Here is a 19,955-nt window from a genome sequence, read left to right on the forward strand (position 1 = left end):
GTCCAATTGTGGCGCTGATGGAAACCTCTTTAGTAATCTGATAACATAAATTGTAAATCAGATATAAGGGAACTTGGGACACAGACCATGTCTTCTGGTACATATGGTTGCTGTCGCCTAGGAGAATAATACTCTTGCTAATACTCCTCTTCATCCTCTTGACACGTAACATGGAGTTGTGAAGGGCTTGGGCTGCCCCAAACGGCCCATCATCATTAGAATCTTCCTCCAAAAGATGAGTTGGGATTAATGGTGTAACCTTACTTGGGGATGTAGCTCTTGGAGTGATATCTCCTTTTCCTGAAAAAGACCGTGTTTGTGCCATTGACAAAGTTGTGTCTAATAGTCCTACTGCTCCCGTCAACGATGTCGCTGACGACAGCGTACATGTAGGAATCCTCGTCATCGATGGTGTTGTCGACGTTGTTGTCGTCGGAATATTCGTTGACGACAACATTTTGATCTTCAATGCCAACTGCCTACATTTTGTTACCATTGACGTGGATGTCGTCAATGAGCAGGAAGCTACCACTGAAAGAGTGGTTACCGTCCCCATCGTCGCTGTCGATGCAGCCGCTGTGTAAGTTCTCGTTGACAACGACTTCATTGACGGTGAAATTGGCGTTGGCGGTCTGTCTTCAGGAGCTGAAGGCGGCTGTCTGAATACCGTCAGAACCTTTGGAGGAGGCATAGAAGGCTCTGAGGAAGGTTTAGGCACCTCCTTTGATGTTGAAGGACGATGCTTGGTCTTAGAGGAGGATCTTCTCTCCTGAGGTGAGGATGAGAGACTGCCGCCTGTGAGGTCTTTTTGAAAGTCTTTGAGGGTTGTTTTGAACCCTTTTCAGAATGAGGTGATCTTTGCCTCTTTTGTGACCTCTTAGAAGACCATGAAGACTCCTCACTGTCAGAGTCTGAGACAGGGTTTTTTCTTGATGTAAGCTTCTGGAGCCATATCAACAATCTCCCCTCTCTATCCTTTAGAGTCTTTGAGGAAAAGGTACGACATACAGGTACAGTCCGTAGCAGAATGATCAGGATAGAGGCAATATATACAATCTGTATGAGGGTCTTCTGAATGGAGCCTTTTCTTCCCACAAGATCTGCAGGCTCCAAAGAGACTTTTCCTTTCTCTGTCAGACATTATGCTGGTATAACAGGCTCCAGAAAGTATGAGTGTAAATCAGAAACACTCAATAAGCAAATAGAAATTCAGATATAGTGACTAAATCTTTTTCTACGAGAACAAACTGAGCAGAGCTCAGAGGAGACTCCCTAGCACGGCGCACCGCAGAATATCTGAGGTACTGGAGCTTCTCTCAGGAGGGTTCTGGAGGGTGGAGCACTCTGGTTGGCTGAGGCTCAAGTTTGGTCTCTTTTACATAAGAACTTGGATAGATTACTAAAATGTTGTGTTTTAATGTTACTGCTGTTATGTCTTTGGGGACATTGTCTTTTTTAAGGTACCGGGGACTCCCATCTTGACGACGGGGAATGATTCAAACATGTGAATCTATGAAAGTTCCAATACTGGAGTAAATATACATAACCATAACTGCTCCATTTCTATGGTTGTGTGTGGGTAAAACGTGAATCCAACTATAACGTCCATGTAACCTTTGTTTTTTTCAGTGTATATATATATATATATATACACACACACACATATATACATATATATACACACACATATACATATATATATACATGAGTATACATATGCACACACATACAAGTCTGTTGGGTACAGCTGAAACATGTTGATGTAAAAATTATGGAGTGCAGGAACTGGAGAGCTACTCTCATCTTTATTGAGCAAGGTTTCACAATTTTCCAACACGCAGGTGGACGTGTTATGTCAGAGCAACATCAACGCTTAGGAGTACACTAGCAATTGCCATTATGGAACTGAAGATATGGATGCATGACTTACCTGACTTCTGTGTGGTAAAAGATATGTGGTAAAGGCATTGTATGTATGTCCTTGCCAGGTCCTAGAGATGGGAGGGACTTCCCAGAACTTGAACACTGCAGAATAGCTGATTAATCAGCTCTGTTCGTTAATTCTTTTCTCCTTGACCAATATATTTGTCGAGAATTTCTCTGCATTCCAAGATGGAGCCCCCTTGTCCAGCTGCTTGAGGACATAAGTTAAAAATCACCTAAGGCCCAGGGCAAGGAGCAAAACATGCTCTTCAATTTTTGCATTGCAAAGTAACATCTCCAGAAAAAGGCACTGCTGTTAGTTTTTTGGGAATGATTTAAAATGAAACAGAATCATTACTAAGCCACTAAACAAAATGTTTTAGCCTTGATAAAATAAAGATGTTACGTGTTCATATTAAATAAAAATCAATTATTTGGGCAGACTTTCGGGTAGGTTTGACAGAACAAAAATAGTAAATGAAGCTCAATAATGTCACCTAATCAATATTCATATAAGAGCGTTTTACTTCCAAGCGGGGCACTGACCTTTTTAAGTTGAAGAAACAAAATGATTAGTCTCATTGTACTGCACATATATATATATATATATATATATATATTTAAAGTAGCAGGCAATATAATTTTTCACTATACCAAAACTGCTATATCAGAACCCTCTCTCTGATGGATCGCCATACCCAAGTGTTTATGCAATATTAGAACACTGGAATGTTGAGAGCTTCATTGAAAATAATGGAGTGGCTCTGGGCATATAATGGCTGGTATAAGCCTCCTGCTCCAGCATTGCAATGATTGTCTTTACTGTCCTCTCTTTTTAATTTAGAACATTCTACCCTTAGTGGGTGGAAAGCTCTAATAGTCTTATAGCCCTTCTGCCTCGGGCAATATCAGTCGGTAAAGGCCCTCACCTTTGTTATAGGCGCTCGTCTGCTGCTCGGGCCTATATTTTGAGTTTAGGGCCTTTAACAACCGGTATAGACCTCAGCAGTGGGCTACAAGGCTATAGTCTAGAGGTATGCATTACAGTATCCCTGTAGTTCTGTTATGAAAGGCATGTGTAATGTGAATACAGATAAATTAAGAAAGAGGTCCTTGTAAGGAATCTTTATCCATAGCTGTGGGGAGTATCTACAACCGAAGGAACATTAACCTGCTAGAGCATAAAAACTCACCTCTTCCCTGTATGGCTTTTGGGAATTTTCACCTCCTGCAAAGTCTTTGTTCAGGACACTGTAAATATCTTCAAGAGTCAAAAAAAATGAAAAGAAAACACCTTGTATCACACCTCTAGTATGCTTACTGATTTCCCTTTTTTCAGATTAGACAGATCTCAGAAATTAAGAAAAACATAATAAAGCAAAAGAAAATGTCAAAAATGATTAGCGTTTTATATGTGTGCTTTTGGTGAGTGTCTTAAAGGTCAGGTGCCTAGAACTGACATATGAAAAAGCAAATAAAAGTGTAAAAGTCTCCTAGTTGGAGGAGGAGAGCTCGCTACAATTAGGATTAAAATGTGTTTTTACTTTATGAAAACAACGTTGAAGGTCAGAAAAAAATCAGTTGCAAGGATGCTTTGACTTTACTAAAACATTCTTAAAAAAAGAACGACTTCCACAAGAAGGAACAAATTAGGAAGATGTTTTAAGTGCAAAGTTGCTTTCAACCAAAAACCCACTCAACGTTCCATTTTGGCACAATGTTTTTACAATCCACTAGTATGATCAGTTATGAAACGTGCGCTTTCAATCTATGATCACTTTCATAATTGAGCTGCCTTCTCTGTGGGTTTTCTCATGTAGACTAAGATTAGAGCGGTGAGGGAAAGTTTTATCACACCTCATACACTGGTACGGCCTCTCCCCTGTATGGGTTCTCTTGTGCTGGTTCAGATCTGAGCTTTGACGGAAGCTTTTTCCACATTCAGAACATGTGTAAGGTTTCTCCCCTGTGTGAGTTCGACGGTGTCGAACCAGGTTTGAGTTGTCGCTGAAGCTTTTGAAGCATTCCTTACACTGGTATGGTCTTTCTCCTGTGTGTGTTCTGAGATGCAGCTTGAGGTGGGAGTTATAGCGAAAGCTCTTTGCACATTCAGTACATTTGTAAGGACGTACCCAGGAGTGAGTTATCTGATGTTTAATAAGGTTCGATTGGTTACCAAAGGTCTTCTCACATTCTGTACACTCGAATGGACGTTCTCCAGAGTGAGTTCTCTGGTGTATGATTAAAAGTGAATTTTTCATGAACTGCTTACCACACTGAGTGCACGTACATGGCTTGGTCACTGCATGGGTTTTCTGGTGATCACCGAGCTGTTTGGGGTTCTGAAAGTTTTGCCCACATTCAGTACACTGGACAAAGCTCTCTTCCAAATAAGATCTCTCATAGGGAAGCAAACTGTTCAGGCAACTTTCCTCACTTACTGTATAGCTGTCTGGCATTTGGGCTGCAATGTTATTTAATTGAACAGTCGGGCACATCATTTTATTGAAATCGGTCTTGCATTCACTGGATGTATGCCGTCTGTGGTCTGGAGAGCTCTTCTGGTTCATGTAGGAATTATGATGGCTTTCACGTTGGTATATTTCTGCAACTCTTTGAGAGTCAATTTCATTGATCTCTCCTGGTAAGGTCATGAGAAGATTACTATTCACGGGGTCTTTAGAAGGGAGCTGCGTCTTCATCTCTCGGCTCAATTGCTCATTACCTGTGGATTACATTTAGAGTCACAGTCATTAGTAATGCACACTGAATCTGTAATACGTTTCATTATTATATTTTTTATTACGTTCCTCAAAGATGGCGTCTTTCATGCTACAATATTTAGCAATGCCTTGAAAGATTAAAAAATAACTTTCAATGTGCCAACACATGTAAGCACATTTAACGCTGCCACCAATTACAATATGTGATGTTAAAAGTGGATCGAGAACTATGGAGATTATAATACCCTTAAAAGTACTCATCTGCTGTGTTTTCTCTGTTTTGATGTTAATAAATATACATTGTTACTTTTGGGTTGAAGCTATATTTTAAACCTGTTTCTTTGATACTTGGCACACATGCTCGGGAAGTAACTTGCTATAAACCTGCGGCAGCAGAGACATTTGCTAGCCCTTATAAAACCTGTCTTTTTGCAAAATAGAAACATTATCAACTACTACCAGTCTTTTTTCTACAGTTATAACTAAGTTTGAGATTCGTGTTTTTTAAAGAATTAAAAATCATCTAATAAAACCTTGACTGACTTCCTAACTTTAAGGGTTGATCTTGAATGAATGAATACACCTTTATATATTGGAACTGCCAACTGAATCGCCTCAAAGTAGCCTTGGTTGGAGTGAAGAGTGGCCCTAATTCTGAAGTATACAAAGAACTGATGGATGGAATGATTAACAATCTCAGTTAATGGGAATTACTTGGGCTGCGTCCCAGTCAATTGTTATTTTGCATACCTTACTCCTTAGTTTGATCCCAGCCATATGCAGATCAGTCTTGATCATCTTTAATAATAACCTTCCAGCCCGAACTGCCAGGCCAGATACTCTCTGAACCGGAACAGAACAACGGTTTTACTACAAACAGAGCTTGTCATTAAGATGCAACTTGGTTTGAGTAGCACAGTGAGCACAGGACACACATTTAGGGATAACCATCACACTTGGAGCATCACACTGAAGTATACAAACAAAAGTGAGGGAACAAATGCTTTAAGTAATCTTAACTGCTGGTATTTACTTGGGGTTACACTGCAAGCCAACGTTATTTTACACACCATGCCACCTCAGTTTGTTCAAACTGAGGTGGCATGGTGTGCAAACTATATGTGGCATTTAACCTTCCCTGCCATGTGTGTATTGTTACACCATATACTCTGATCCTTATGGGAAAGTTAAATGCACCAATCAGGTTTAAAGCCAATTTTGACATGTTGTAGGGGGTCAGAGCACACCATTGTTAGAGTTAAGGATTACCATCACGTGAGTTGCAAAAAAAACTGGGGTTGAACAACCAAAAACGGGTCATTTTGCAACATGCCACCCTAGCGTCATTAAAGAGCTTTCTTAGTGATGTGTCCCCATGAAGCAGAGAGTTGAGAGGAAAACCAAACAGACCCCAAAAAATAGTTCATAAAAGGTGAAGAAGATTCCTGCCATACTTAAACACCAACAAAACCTCCAAAGAGAGTGGGAATAGGAAACATTCAGAACAGTGACCTGCAAATAAATAACAATAACAGGCTGCATCTTCAAGAAGACATAAAGCTGCAGCTTTCAAGCCCAGTAACACATAAGTACATTGGAAGGAAATCTCCCCGAGTTACAGACTCCCAATTAGTCTTCCTAGGAAAAAAGGCAGAAGCCATTTTATAACACCCAATAAAAATCAATGTTTATTGTAAAATTAATTAAAAGTATACAATATATGTTTTTCTTAATGTCAGTTGTACCACATCTGATTCGTTAAAAAGTGATAGGAATAGTGCAAAGCCCAAAAAGTGCAACCTGGGGTAAAAATAGAAACTCAGTATAAAAGAAACCATAAAATCCCAACAGCTAACAAATATAACAGCACACAAAACATATTAAAGAAAACAAACTCTACTATTAACATATACGGAATTATGTGATATATGCAACTTAGAGAGAGACTGTAAGGAAATGAATCAGTAATGCAGTTTCTCCAGATAAAATAAACCATTCAATAAACTTTCCTGGAAGTGGATCTTTAATCTTTAAGAGACACAGAGCTTTCTCCATACATTTTACGAGAGTCGCTGTCATTTGGAGGCCTTCTCCAATGAATTAATATTTTTAGTGCGTCCAATACCCGGCGACACCCTTTTCTGATGAAGTGCAGTCTTAGCTCTCTTTGTCGCTGGGTAACTTCGCTCAGCAAAAACACAAAATATATGACAAAGACTATAATTTGTTATTGCACTGGTGATTTTGAATGTCTTTGTATGACTGCCATACTTGCCTGAACTCCATTAAAGGAGAGCACAGAAATCAAATGTGGATAAATTGCAGTCTCACTGATTTGCCCAAAGGAAAAAGGGGTAAGTGGCCACTTTCTTCCCAGAGGATCTTTCCGCTATATAGCCTGGATACTTCCTAATTTGCAATATCTCCATGTCCTGTATAATAGAGAGCGCTTTTATCCGTTTCTTGACTACTTGTTTAAATTATAGTTCAGAAATCCTTTTATTCCCTAACACTTCTATAGGTGCAGGGTAGGAAAGGTGCTTTTACATAGAATTTCCAAGATTGGTAGCATAATTTAGAAGCTGTAAGAGCACGCCAGAAACTGTTTCGTAAAGTGCAATCTTTAGTTGGCATAAGTCATGACAACAGATCAGGAACTGAGACATACGTTTCAATGCTGGTTGCTGAAGATTGAACTGCAACCTTATTTTTGCTTAGCAGGCAGAATTAGTAAGATGAAATAAATGTCTTAACAGCGTGCATTGTATGTGGTCTAATCGGGTCCCCAACGTCCCTGGGAACGCCACCAGGCCATATGTCAGGAAGGAGTTCTGTGCTGAGCACCAAGGGAAGTGGTTTAATTGAAACAAACGTTTGGCAAATTTTGTTTTCAAATATGCAGTGCTCATTAGTGAAACTGTTTGCAGGTATCCATATCTCTAAGTGACAGTATTTCGATTGCTTCTCTATTGAGGTATTACCCATTCACCAGCTTTTCACTTTACAATGTTTGTTGCCGAATATTGAAAAAGCCAATTTGCCGGCATTGATTGTTAATTTATTGACTTTGTTAAATTTGTCATGGGCTGATAAAGGAATTCTGAGGACCTGTAGCAGTGTGATAAAGTATAATTGCATCATCCGCGTGTTGCAATGATTGCACGCAAAGGGTGTTTAGCCTAATGGAGTGACTTCCCTCATCCCTAATGGCCTCTGGTAAATCTGCAATATACAAGTTAAAAAGCAGAGGTGCCAGGATGTATCCCTATTTTAGGCCTCTATTTGTCATTATCATATTTGTGACACGGTTGTTATGAGTCAATTTAGTCTTTACCCACATGTTCCAATGCAAGGTTAGGATAAGCACTAAGTAATGGGGCTGGAATACCCCATCTAGCGAGTTTTAACCAAAGCTTATTGTGATGCACACCATCAATGAAGAAGACAAATAAGTTGCATTTCTTAAGTTTCATTGATTTGTGTGTTAGCACTGAAAGAGAAAGGATGTTACTGTGGTATTACAGTCCTCATTAAACCCAGTTTGAGATATTGGGTTTAAATTTGTTGCGATAGCCCAGTCTGCCATTTCTTTTAGTAATAGCTTTGCCCAAAACTAGGTCTCTACATCCAATTGAGCAAACAGTCTATAGTTTTTTACCATCCCTAGATCATCTTTATATATATGGGATGCAGAATATATCTTTGACAAAATAAAGGGACTATTTGTGCTTCAAACACAATGCTGTATCACACTGCTGTAAAGGATCACAAGGGTGGGGGCCAAATGTCAATGCTAGATGTGTTGAGAAAGGTAGGGTAGTGGTTAGGGCTTGGCGCTCCATTTGATTCTGAAAGGCCCCATGACACACAGAATTGAGTTAAGATTGAAGGCTGATTCAGCATAGGTCGAGATATTAGGAGGAGCCCAATCTCCTGATTAATGTGTTAATATTCGCAATTCAACTTTCACCAGAGATTGAGTTACTAGGTTTTTTTAAATGCTGGGAATTAAGGTTAAGTATAAATTGCCAAGCTGTCTTTGGCCTCTGCAAGCAACATAGCAGTGTTATTTTAAGACACTTCGCTTCGGTAAAAGTCCTCCTTGCCTCCGAAACATGCTGGTTATATAATTTCCTGAGAAATCTTACTGACTGGAGAGCACTTGCATTAATTGTTGAGTTTCTTATGTGCCTTAGGTTCCTGTTTAACTCTCTTTTCTGCTGTTTTAGTTTTTGGGTGAAACACATTTTACTGGAAGGAGGTCTGTGCCTGGGTGGTTTGTAAGTTGTATTGGTACATAGTACTAACATTAACTTTGTTAGTTCAGTCCATACAATGTTGCTTGCATGCGTCCTTCTCCATGGAGATAAGCAATATGTGAAGCTCCACCTTCCACAGTCTGCCATTCTGTAAGGCTGCCAGACATACCATCAGACCATTTCAGCGTTTTAGTCTGTTATAATCAGTTACACTGCTGATTGTCAAGATCACCTGGTGTCTTAATGACTGATTAATTTTTTGAACCGCATGATAGCTTTCTACACGATCAATGGATTGAAATGATTCTATATTTTCAAAGAATTCTGCTGGGAAAAAAGTGCAATCTAACCCTTATTCCGGGATCTAGAGAACTGGGTATGTCTCATTGGCCTGTTGGTAGACAAGCTTTTTGTAGGGAAATGCCTCGCTTGGCATGGTTACCACCTAACTTTTTGCCTTTTGTTGATGCTAGTTATGATTGAAAGTGTGCTGGGACCCTGCTAACCAGGCCCCACCACCCGTGTTCTTTCCTTTAACTGTACAGTTGGCACAGCCCTGGCACACAGATAGGTCCCTTGTAACTGGTACCCCTGGTACCAAGGGCCCTGTGGCCAGGGAAGGTCTCTAAGAGCTGCAGCATGTATTATGCCACCCTGGGAACCCCTCACTCAGCACATGCACAGTGCCTCACAGCTTGTGTGTGCTGGTGGGGAGAAAATGACTAAGTTGACATGGCACTCCCCACAGAGTGCCCTGCCCTCAACCCACTGTCTGTGGCATAGGTAAGTCACCCTTTCAGCAGGCCTTAGAGCCCTAAGGCAGGGTGCACTATACCACAGGTGAGGGCATAGTTGCATGAGCACTATGCCCCTACCGTGTCAAAGCCACACCTTAGACATTGTAAGTGCAGAGTAGCCATAATGAGTATATGGTCTGGGAGTTTGTCAAACACGAATGCCACAGTTCCATAATGGCTACACTGAAATCTGAGAAGTTTGGTATCAAACTTTTCAGCACAATACATCCACACTGATGCCAGTGTGGGATTTATTGAAAAATGCACACAGAGGGCATCTTAGAGATGCCCCCTGTATACCAGTCCAAACTGCCAGCCTGCCACAACCAGACAGGTTTCTGGCCACATGGGGTGAGTGCCCTTGTCACTCTGTGGCCAGGAACAAAGCCTGCACTGGGTGAAGGTGCTTCTCACCTCCCCCTGCAGGAACTGTAACACGTGGTGGTGAGCCTCAAAGACTCATGCCTGTTGTACATCCCAGCTAGTGGAGATGCCCGCCCCTCCGGACACAGCTCCCACTTTTGGCAGCAAGTCCGGAAGAGATAATGAGAAAAACAAGGAGGAGTCACCTACCATTCAGGACAGCCCCTAAGGTGTCCTCAGCTGAGGTGACCCCTGCCTTAAGAAATCCTCCATCTTGGTTTTGGAGGATTCCCCCAATAGGAAAAGGGAGGAGGCACAAAGAGGGTGAAGACACCCTCCAGGCCAGTAGCCAGTGGATACTGCCCCCCAGACCTAAACACACTCCTAAATTGAGTATTTAGGGGCAACCCTGAACCCAGGAAATCAGATTCCTGCAAACCTACAACAAGAAGGACTGCTGACCTGAAAGCCCCGCAGAGACGACGGAGACAACCACCGACGTAGCCCCAGCCCTACCGGCCTGTCTCCAGACTCAAAGAACCTGCACAGCGATGCATCCAGCTGGACCAGCGACCTCTGAGGACTCAGAGGACTGACCTGCACCTAAAGGACCAAGAACCTCCAGAGGACAGCGGCTCTGTCCAGAAACAAAAACAAAGCAAGCAACTTTAAAGACACTCCAACTTCCCGCCAGAAGTGTGCGTCTTCACACTCTGCACCCGGCGCCCCCAGCTTGAGTTCAGGACAACCAACACTGCAGAGAGGACTCCCAGGCAACTCCAACGACGTGGACACCCTGAGTCAATCTCTCTGCACCCCCACAGCGATGCCTGCAGAGAGAATCCAGAGGCTCCACCTGACCGCAACTGCCTGGTAATAAAGGAACCTGCCGTCTGGGCAGAGGGGACCCACCTACCAGTGCAGGAGTGACCAGCAGGCCGCCCTCATCCTAGCCCAGTCAATGGCTGGCCCGAGAAGCCCCCTGTGCCCTGCCTGCATCGCCAGAGTGACCCCTAGCTCCCTCCATTGTTTTCTATAGCAAACCAGACACCTACTTTGCACATTGCACCCAGCCACCCCTGTGCTGCTGAGGGTGTGGTTTGTATGCTTGTTTGTGTCCCCCTAGTGCTCTACAAATCCCCCCTGGTCTGCTCCCCAAGGACGCAGGTACTTACATGCCAGCAGACTGGAACCAGAGCACCCCTGTTCTCCATAGGCGCCTATGTGTTTTGGGCCCTTCTTTGACCTCTGCACCTGACCGGCCCTGTGTTGCTAGTGCTGTGGCTTTGGGGTTGCCTTGAACCCCCAACGCTGGGCTGTCTGTGCCCAGGAGACTGACTGTGTAAGTGCTTTACTTCTCTGAGAAACTAACAATTTCTTACCTCCCCCAGGAACTGTTGATTTTTGCAGTGTCCACTTTTAAAATAGTTATTTGACATTTTAATTAAACCTGTGTGTACTACAGTTTTAAATCAAATTTCTATACTTACCTGTGTGAAGTACCTTGCAATTTATGTACGTACCTAAAATTTGAATCTTGTGGTTCTAAAAATAAATTAAGAAAATATATTTTTCTCTATAAAAACCTATTGGCCTGGAGTTAAGTCTTTGAGTGTGTGTGTTCCTCATTTATTGCCTGTGTGTGTACAACAAATGCTTAACACTACCCTCTGATAAGCCTACTGCTCAACCACACTACCACAAAATAGAGCATTAGTATTCTCTAATTGTGCCACTATCAACCTCTAAGGGGAACCCTTGGACTCTGTGCACACTATCTCTCACTTAGAGATAGTATATACAGAGCCAACGTCCTACACTTTCGTCCCGACAACATAGATTAAATGACTGTAATGACTTAAGGAGTTTGATGCCCCTGTATTCATAACATTGAATTACAATAATTGCTGTGGAAATTCCCCAAAATACATCAGGGTATGTGTAAAAGGGATACTGTGTCAAACTGTTCGACAAATGGAGATTAAAATCACCTATTAAGTCGGCCAGACATCTCTTTTTCCCTTGAAGAGCAGATTAAGTGTAGTCTCAAGATCCCAAATTTTACTTACTTTGTTCCGGCCGCCAGGGTGGAGGAAGATAGTTATTAGGAGGAGTGAGTAGGCATCCCTCCATGTGGTTTGGCATATTAATTGCAATGCCTGGAAGCTGTTGCAAGGTAGCTCTATAGTGTTTACTATACAGCCGAGGATATTTGATACATACATGTGCAAGCCTCCACTGGTGCTACCTTTCTTTGGGGTTTACATAAAAAACTTCAGAAACTCAAGGCAGGGATGGGATTACAGCGCCATGATTCCTTAATACAGACTATTTCATTGGCGAACTGAAATGAGTAACTATTTTCATCTTAAGAGTCTTCCCTTCCCTGCTATATTCTAGGAAAGCATTGCTAGAGGCTGCCTGCTAAAACTGGAACCCTGTTTACATGGCTGAATACTGTTACCCAGGCAGACAGGTCGTCTCTGCGCCAGCTCCCGTCTGCTCCGTAACCTGTAGGTTGACTTAACCTACTGAAGGTTAAAACTAATTATCAAATCACCACTTGTTGGATTAGAAGATGTGTGGCTCTAATTAGCCTTAAGAAATTATTTTGGGTTAGTGGGAGAGTGCGTGATGGTAGTTGGTGTATAGATTAGTGGTTCCGGGTAGCCCACCGTGACTGGTTTAGACATTAAAATGTCCCTTGTTGCAAACTGGTCCTTGTGTCTCCAAATCTGATTGGCTATTACTGGATTGGCCTAAACTACTTCCATTTATTCTTTACCAGCAAATATAGCTCCCTCCACAAATTCAATTCCCTCCATACTTTGGAAATTAAAAGATTTTAAGTCATCCTGTGATTGCAGAAGCCTCAATATGTTCCCGCTTTTAGTATGTCACGCTGGCTGCTTGAGTTGTATTCTGGTGTCAACAATTTAAGAAAGGGTGAATGAATGTCAGCTTTACTGTCCCATCTGTCGGAATGTGGTTCATACTTGGGGCTTTTGTAAGAGCCACACTCTTGGCGGACATACAGAGGGTGTTACTGAAAAGAAGATAAATGAAAAGTGTGTTCCAAATTTGATATTGGTTGCACGTGAAACGGAATATTAAAATTAATATGGGTATTATCTGAAATACGGTCTGGGATGCTTGAACGATGTATGGGATTACTTTCTGTTTCTGACTTCATACTTCCAGTAGGTTCTGCCATTTTGTGGTATGATGCACTACATGAAAGTTGTGGGAGCCTGTTCTCTGACTCTGTCTGAGGTGATAGTGCCCTATGTTTTTTTGAAGTGGGACATAAAGATTAATTTTCCTGCACGTTTGGCCATAGTGGAATGTATGGTTCTATGTAATTCACATGATTTGCCTGTCACAGTTAGATACACTACAATGCTCTTCTCCTTCTCCAGTTCCACATAGACTTTGACAGGTGTGTTAACTTCCACATCCCTGTGAAATATTGGATACATATTTGTAGGAAGGTTGCTACTAACAGAGTTGCAGTTTAAAGTATTAATTCTTAATTCTTTGGATGAATACAAAATAGAAATAGGTTACAAAGTATTCATCTGGAATTTTCCCCCCAACAGCTAATCTACAAAAATAATACATTATTTCCTCTGTCAGACTCTTTGGATCACATGATTGTTGGAATATATAGGGTTTGTAGGTGGCCTAAATGCAAGCAATACCTAGAGCCATCAACAGGGATTTTTCATTGTGTACCGACTATGCATCAAGTTAGGAGGTGAAACTCAATCAATGACTAATGGATACGAAGAAAAGCTATGATTTTTTTTAATGAGCCCAAATGTGTCTATTCGTACGACTGAATTAACCATAATGTTATCTGAATCAGAGGGCGTTTTGCCAAATGTGTTTTTGTTTTGCATACTAACTTACATTTGGAAGCCAAAAATGGAGGGATATTCATAACATAATACACTTGTTCTACTGGTCTGTGTTACCCCATTTATGTGAATGAGCCAATCACTAGTTACATATAAGGCCCCCAAAATCCAAGGTGGAGACACTGTTAGAAAGTGGGTCTCTAGATTGCAGAGGTATGCACCCTGTCCAAGTAGGGACCACAATCCTAGTCAGGGTAAGGCAGATACACAACCTAAATTAGCTTGTGCTGACCCTGTGGTAGCTTGGTACAGAGCAATTGGGCTTAACTTAAGAGGCAATGTGTAAAGTATTTTTACAACACTTAAATAACAGTAACACAGTGAAAACACCACAACAGCCTCCAGTTTAGAAAAATAAAGAATATTCGTAAGAGTAAAACAGGGCCAAAACCACAAAAATCCAATAAGTAGAACTCAAGATACAAATTTTTGAAGAATAAACTGCAATAGAGTGCTTAGAAATTAACAGCACTAAAAAGTTACTTGAGATCATGCTAGACCAGGGTAAATCCAAAGTTCAATCTGACTGTTATGGGGGACAGGCCAGCTACAGGACCCACGCAGTGTCCGATGAAAAGTACCTTGGATGGAGGGTTACGTCAATGTCGAAGAGGCGATGCGAAGGCGATGCATCGGTTCCAAACAATCCAGTCCGGGGATTGCGTTATCATTAAGCCACACAGCCAGCGATGTGATGTCCTCGAGGTGCAGTGCCAAACCCTTGCGATGAAGGCGATGCGTCATCACCTAGCTGCACAGCCGGAGACACAAAGGTGATGCACCAGGGCTGGTGGTAATGCATCGATCCTGAGCTACGCAGTCAGTGATGCAAATTCCTTGACCTCAGTGGCAGCAGCGATGCGTTGGTGTCAAGGGAGGATGCAGCAATTCCGATTATTGCAACGGCCTGGATGTGTTGAGTTTTGCAGGAAAACACTGCAGAGATCTCTTTCAAGGCCTGACAGGACACACATTTGGCAGAGTCCAGCAGCTGAGCAGGGCTGTAGGAAGTCTTTGATGGCCCTGAAACTTCAGAACAGGAGGCAAGCCAACAAGCCCTTGGAGTCACTTAAGTTCCTTAGAGGATGTAGAGAGGCAAGTCCAGTCCTTCTCATTCCTAGGTAAAAGGCAGCAGGCCAACACAGCAGAGCAGTTCAGCAGAGTGGCATTCCCTCCTGGCAGCACAGCAGTCCTCCTTCCTAGCAGAATGTCCTTAGATCCAGAAGTGGACTGATTTAGTGGGGTTTGGGGTCCGACACTTATACCTGGTGGTGCCTTTGAAGTGGGGGTGACTTCAGAGTGGTTTTGAAGTGCACAATGTCTCTGCACTTCCTTCTCTGGCTCTAGGTGCTCTACAAGGGGTTATGCAGCTGTGTGTGTATGGGGAAAGGCACAGCCATATTTAGGTGCTAGTGTCAGCTCCTCCCACCCATCTAGCCCAGGAAGGCCCATCAACATGGTGATGGGCCTTCAGGATGTAAATGTCACACTCCAGCTCCCTTTGTGTGTGACTGTCTAGAGGGAATGCACAAAGCCCAGCTGTCACCAACCCCATATGTGTATTCAGAGACAGGCAGGGGCACAATATGGGTAAAGTAAGAAAATGCAAAATTTCTAAAAGTGGCATTTTCAAACTTACAATTTAAAATCCAACTTCACCATAAGTTGTAATTTTAAATAGTGAGTCCAGAGGCACTAAACTCCAAATTTCTATCAATTCCCAAATTGGAAATTATACTTGAAGACTGCTTCAAGGTAATCCCAGTGTTAACTTATGGGCGACATAGGCCTTGCCTTAGTGGAAAACGAAGTTAATAGATTTTCACTACCAGGACATGTTAAACTTAAAAGTACATGTCCAATTTGTTTTAAAAATATACTGCTCCCTGCCCTTGAGGCTAGCTAGGGCTTACCTTAGGGGGTGACTTTCATGTAATAAAAAGGAAGGTTTAGGCCTAGCAAGTGGGTGCACTTACCAGTTCAAACTGGCAGTTTAAAACTGCACACAGAGGCTCTGCGGTGGCAGGCCTGGGACATGTTTAAAGGGCTACTCATTTGGGTGGTACAATTCAATCGTGCAGGGCACATTTCTATGAGGTAAGGTTCACAAAACGCAGGGTTTAATACAAGCCCTACCACCTAGCAATACCACTCTTCTCCCGATAAAAACAGTCACCAATTTGTGTGGGTGGGCCTATCACATACAACAGGAAAGACCCCAAAATGCAACTTGGAGACATCAATATTTTTCTTGGATTTTCAATCTTCCTGGATATGTGGTAGCTGCAGTACTGGGATCTATGATCCACCCGTGCCTCAGAAACCTACCAACCCTAGACATTTCTGAAAACTAAACACTGAGGGAAGTTCAAGGTGGTGTAGCCTGCAAGGATCACACCACTCACTTAACCAGAATGCCTAACAAACAGCGTACAATGGTTAAAATAACAGACTTGCCTACCAATCCCAGACATTTCTGAAACATAGACAATGATAGGAGTTGAAGGGGGTGTAGCCTGCATGGATTACACCACTCACTTAACCACAGTGTCTTACAAACAGCATACAATGGTTAAAATAACAGGCTTACCTACCAGTCCCAGACATTTCTGAAACATAGACACTGATGGGAGTTAAGGGGATGTAGGCTGCATGGAGCACACCACTTTTTCTAAACCAGAACACCTTGCAAACAGCAAATAATGTTTAAAATAATAGATCTTCCTCAGATTTCTGAAAGTTGAAAGTTCCAAAATCAGAGATCAACAAACGTCCGACCGCCCATCGTTCCCCTACTTCTCCAATTAAAAACCCTGTAATAGTGCCACACTTGTGTGGGCCTTCCTCCAGTGACAGGAACTGTTTGGTATTTGGATCGTGTGAAGTGAATGTACATCTGCTCCTCACATGGTTACAGTTTGGTCCATTCCTGTAATGTGTTAGCTACCCCATCTATTGAGGGATAACGTTTTTATCAAGAGAAGTATTGGGACATTTAGAGGTAAGACTTTGAACATTGGCTCTAAGTGTCTTAGATTTCTTCCACATAAATATGTGAAAATTGAGTTTTTTGACCGAGTTTAGGACTTTGAATGGTATTCTCAGTAAGAAAGTGTACTGCGATCCACACAAGCCCCAACACTGTGGATTCCCCAGTCTCTCTAAGTTTCAGAAATGCCAAAGGTTGGTGCAGTGCGGTCTAGGCCCTAGGATGGCAGAACCTTAATTGGGGCTTCAGTGGAAGGGGGTCCCTATCCCATTTTCAGTCTGAATTAAACGAGCACCTACATCCTCTTCCATAATGCCAAACTGCCCATGGGTGTAAGGAGTAGCCACGAATTACTGTTGTGTCTCCAGGGCACTTTCTGTAGTAAGACAACTGTTATCTAGTGCGCTTTCTGCCCCCCACTCGCTTTCTGAAAAGGCAGATGGGGTTGGTTGGAGGGTTAATCATCCAAACTGCCCCTGAGGGTTGGGGGGCAGAAAGATAGTTTGTGCTCTTGGAGTAGAGGATTTAGAACAAAATTCCTAATGCCCATTATGCTTTCTGCCCCCATGAAGGGGAGATTAAGGGTAGCCCCCACCCCCCAATTTCCTGCCCTAGTGGGGGCTGCAAGACTGTGTGCTCTTTGGGGATCTTTGGTGCAGCCTGTTGCCAGGTCTGACAGGATGCTATCCTATTCTTTGTTTTAAAGAAATCTACCTGGGCTGCCTAGTGTGCTTCCTGCCCCCACATGAGGCGAGATTGGGGGTTAAACATCCAAATATGCCCCTTGTGGGCTTCAGTGGTGGTGACCTTGTACCAGATGCCCGAAAAGGCCAGTCCCCATCCCATTGTTTTTTAATCTACGCAGATGTCTTGTGTGCTTTCCTGCCCAACCCAGAAGGAAAGGTAGTGGCTAAATTCCCCAATCTGCCTTCTCTGGGTACCAGAAAGACTGTCTGGGATTTAGAAGTGGGAGGTACGGCCGATGCCTGGACATGTCTTCCCCATCCCATTCTTTTTAACTGGTGTCTAGTGGGAAAAAAGAATTGGTGGGAAAAGTGAGGGGAAAATGCCCATGTCTGTGGGGTCGTCCCCACCCCTCTTTCAATTCCCTTGTGTCTAGTGGGTGGATCTCTGCTTGGGGATGGCCAATGAGAGATTCATTAGGGAGAGGTATAATTGGAAAGGGGACAATCTCCCCTTTCTAATGACACTTCTCCCATTGGGATTGATGCTCGGGGGCTAAACTGTGTCTTCGAGCAAAGAACACAGTGAAAGTAGGAGCCAAATGGCTCTGTCTACATTCACTTTCAATAATGATGTTATCAGTGTGCCACATAGACAGATAGTAATTTCCAAAAAACACACTTCAGACTGCAGTTGGGAGCTCTAAAAATGAATCCCTCTAGTGCAGAAATAAAAACAGTTTATTACACTTTTACATGATAAGAATACAACAATTGCTTTTGGAAGGGCGAAGAGCCACATTTTAATATAACAGTATCAGTGCGAGAGCCTACAATTAGTACATCTCAATTCTCTAAGATCATCTGTTCAATAGGCTGTGATAATGCCACCAATTTTTCCAGACTTTATCATTTTTGCGGGGGCATCCCAGAGCCCTGTAAATGGTTTCCTCTGATTCACCACACCTGTCCATGCCCCGAGTCCAAGCCATAATCGAGTGGGCCGCTGAGGAAGTCCAGGCTCGGACAATCTCTCTTTTGACAGGCAGCATGCCCACCCCAACCAATATTTAGGCCTCCCATGTGTCCTCCTAGGTCATCAAGTATACCCAGGAGGGCAACTCTGGGATCTGTAGCTATGGTCCTGCGCACCACAGCAGACAACACATCCGGAACAGCCTCCATTATGCTTGAGTCACAGCGCGTAAGCAGGCCACATGGAAAAAGTCGCTCACTGAACTCCTGCACATATAGCATGCAGAAGAGGCGAGAAGGCCTGCTTTATGCAGACGGAGGAGGACAATTATGCTTGATATAAGTATTTAAATTGTATAAGGCAGAGCCTAGTAGATATCGCCAAGGTTCAATGGGCCATCCAAGCGTCTCCCAACACCACCTCATTCAATTGCCCCACATGATCCTCCCATTTTTCCCTCAGAGTGGTCAAGGACGTAGGTGCATGCACCACCAGGGAATTATAAATTTGAGAAATACCCCCTTTGCCTAAGTGGCTCATGAGAATCTTAATTTCCAAGGCGCTATATTCAGGAATATTCTGGAGGGCATAGTTGTAGGCACGTAGTGCATGTCTGAGCTGTAAGTAAATGTAAAATTGGGAATGCCAAAGAGATTTCTTGCCTTTTGTGGAAGGATGTGATGTTCACATTTTTCACATTGTGAAGGCAATGGGAAAGACTGAATTGTGATCCATAATAAAGTGGCGAAGACTGCACGTGATGCAAGAGATAATGTTTTACGAAAATTGTAAGCATTACCCATATTCCTTATCCAGGCATATCACTACGAATTATACTAAAACTTTAGAGTCTGTCTGGGGACAAACACTTGTGCAAATTGAACTGGGCTTTAATTTCTTACACCATTTCACAAACCATAAAAAATGTAGCGTGAGCAATGGGCCACACTTTCAAAATACCCAAAGGTTATAATACTACTCACTCTTAGATAGCACTTTTCATGTCCATACTAAACACGTACTCCCTATTAGGACGGAAAAGGTCCCCTGTGCTGGTGAACATCCAGCACCCTTGCCTCAGGTTACCCATAGCAAGCTTCTGTTGCTTTTTAAATTTGTATGTTTTGCCTCAGCACTCATTACAATCATGCATATGTACTCAAGGCATCTTGTGACACGGAAAGACACCTAGAGATGCACTTTGTGGTCTGTATGGATACCCCTAGTGTGCCATCCCTACCTGAACGTAACTACCATCACCTCATTGGCATGGAGAATACTGAAAGTGGTGGGAGAAACAGATCCTAATGGCAGGATAGGGC

At 42.7% G+C, this 19,955-nt stretch overlaps 1 protein-coding gene across 2 annotated transcripts in view; it reads right to left on the bottom strand.

The window, feature by feature from the left end:
* Positions 1-3,500: 3,500 nt before the first annotated feature.
* Positions 3,501-19,955, bottom strand: part of LOC138265803 (zinc finger protein 684-like) — a 185,528-nt gene continuing 169,073 nt past the window's right edge. For both annotated transcript variants that reach the window (XM_069213864.1, XM_069213871.1), the window contains one exon: positions 3,501-4,648. In XM_069213864.1, the coding sequence (XP_069069965.1) occupies positions 3,687-4,648 (962 nt within the window). In that variant the 3' untranslated portion in view covers positions 3,501-3,686. The remainder of the gene's footprint in view (positions 4,649-19,955) is intronic.

This window comes from Pleurodeles waltl, chromosome 2_1, assembly GCF_031143425.1.
Source record: "Pleurodeles waltl isolate 20211129_DDA chromosome 2_1, aPleWal1.hap1.20221129, whole genome shotgun sequence".
Taxonomy (NCBI): Eukaryota; Metazoa; Chordata; class Amphibia; order Caudata; family Salamandridae; genus Pleurodeles; species Pleurodeles waltl.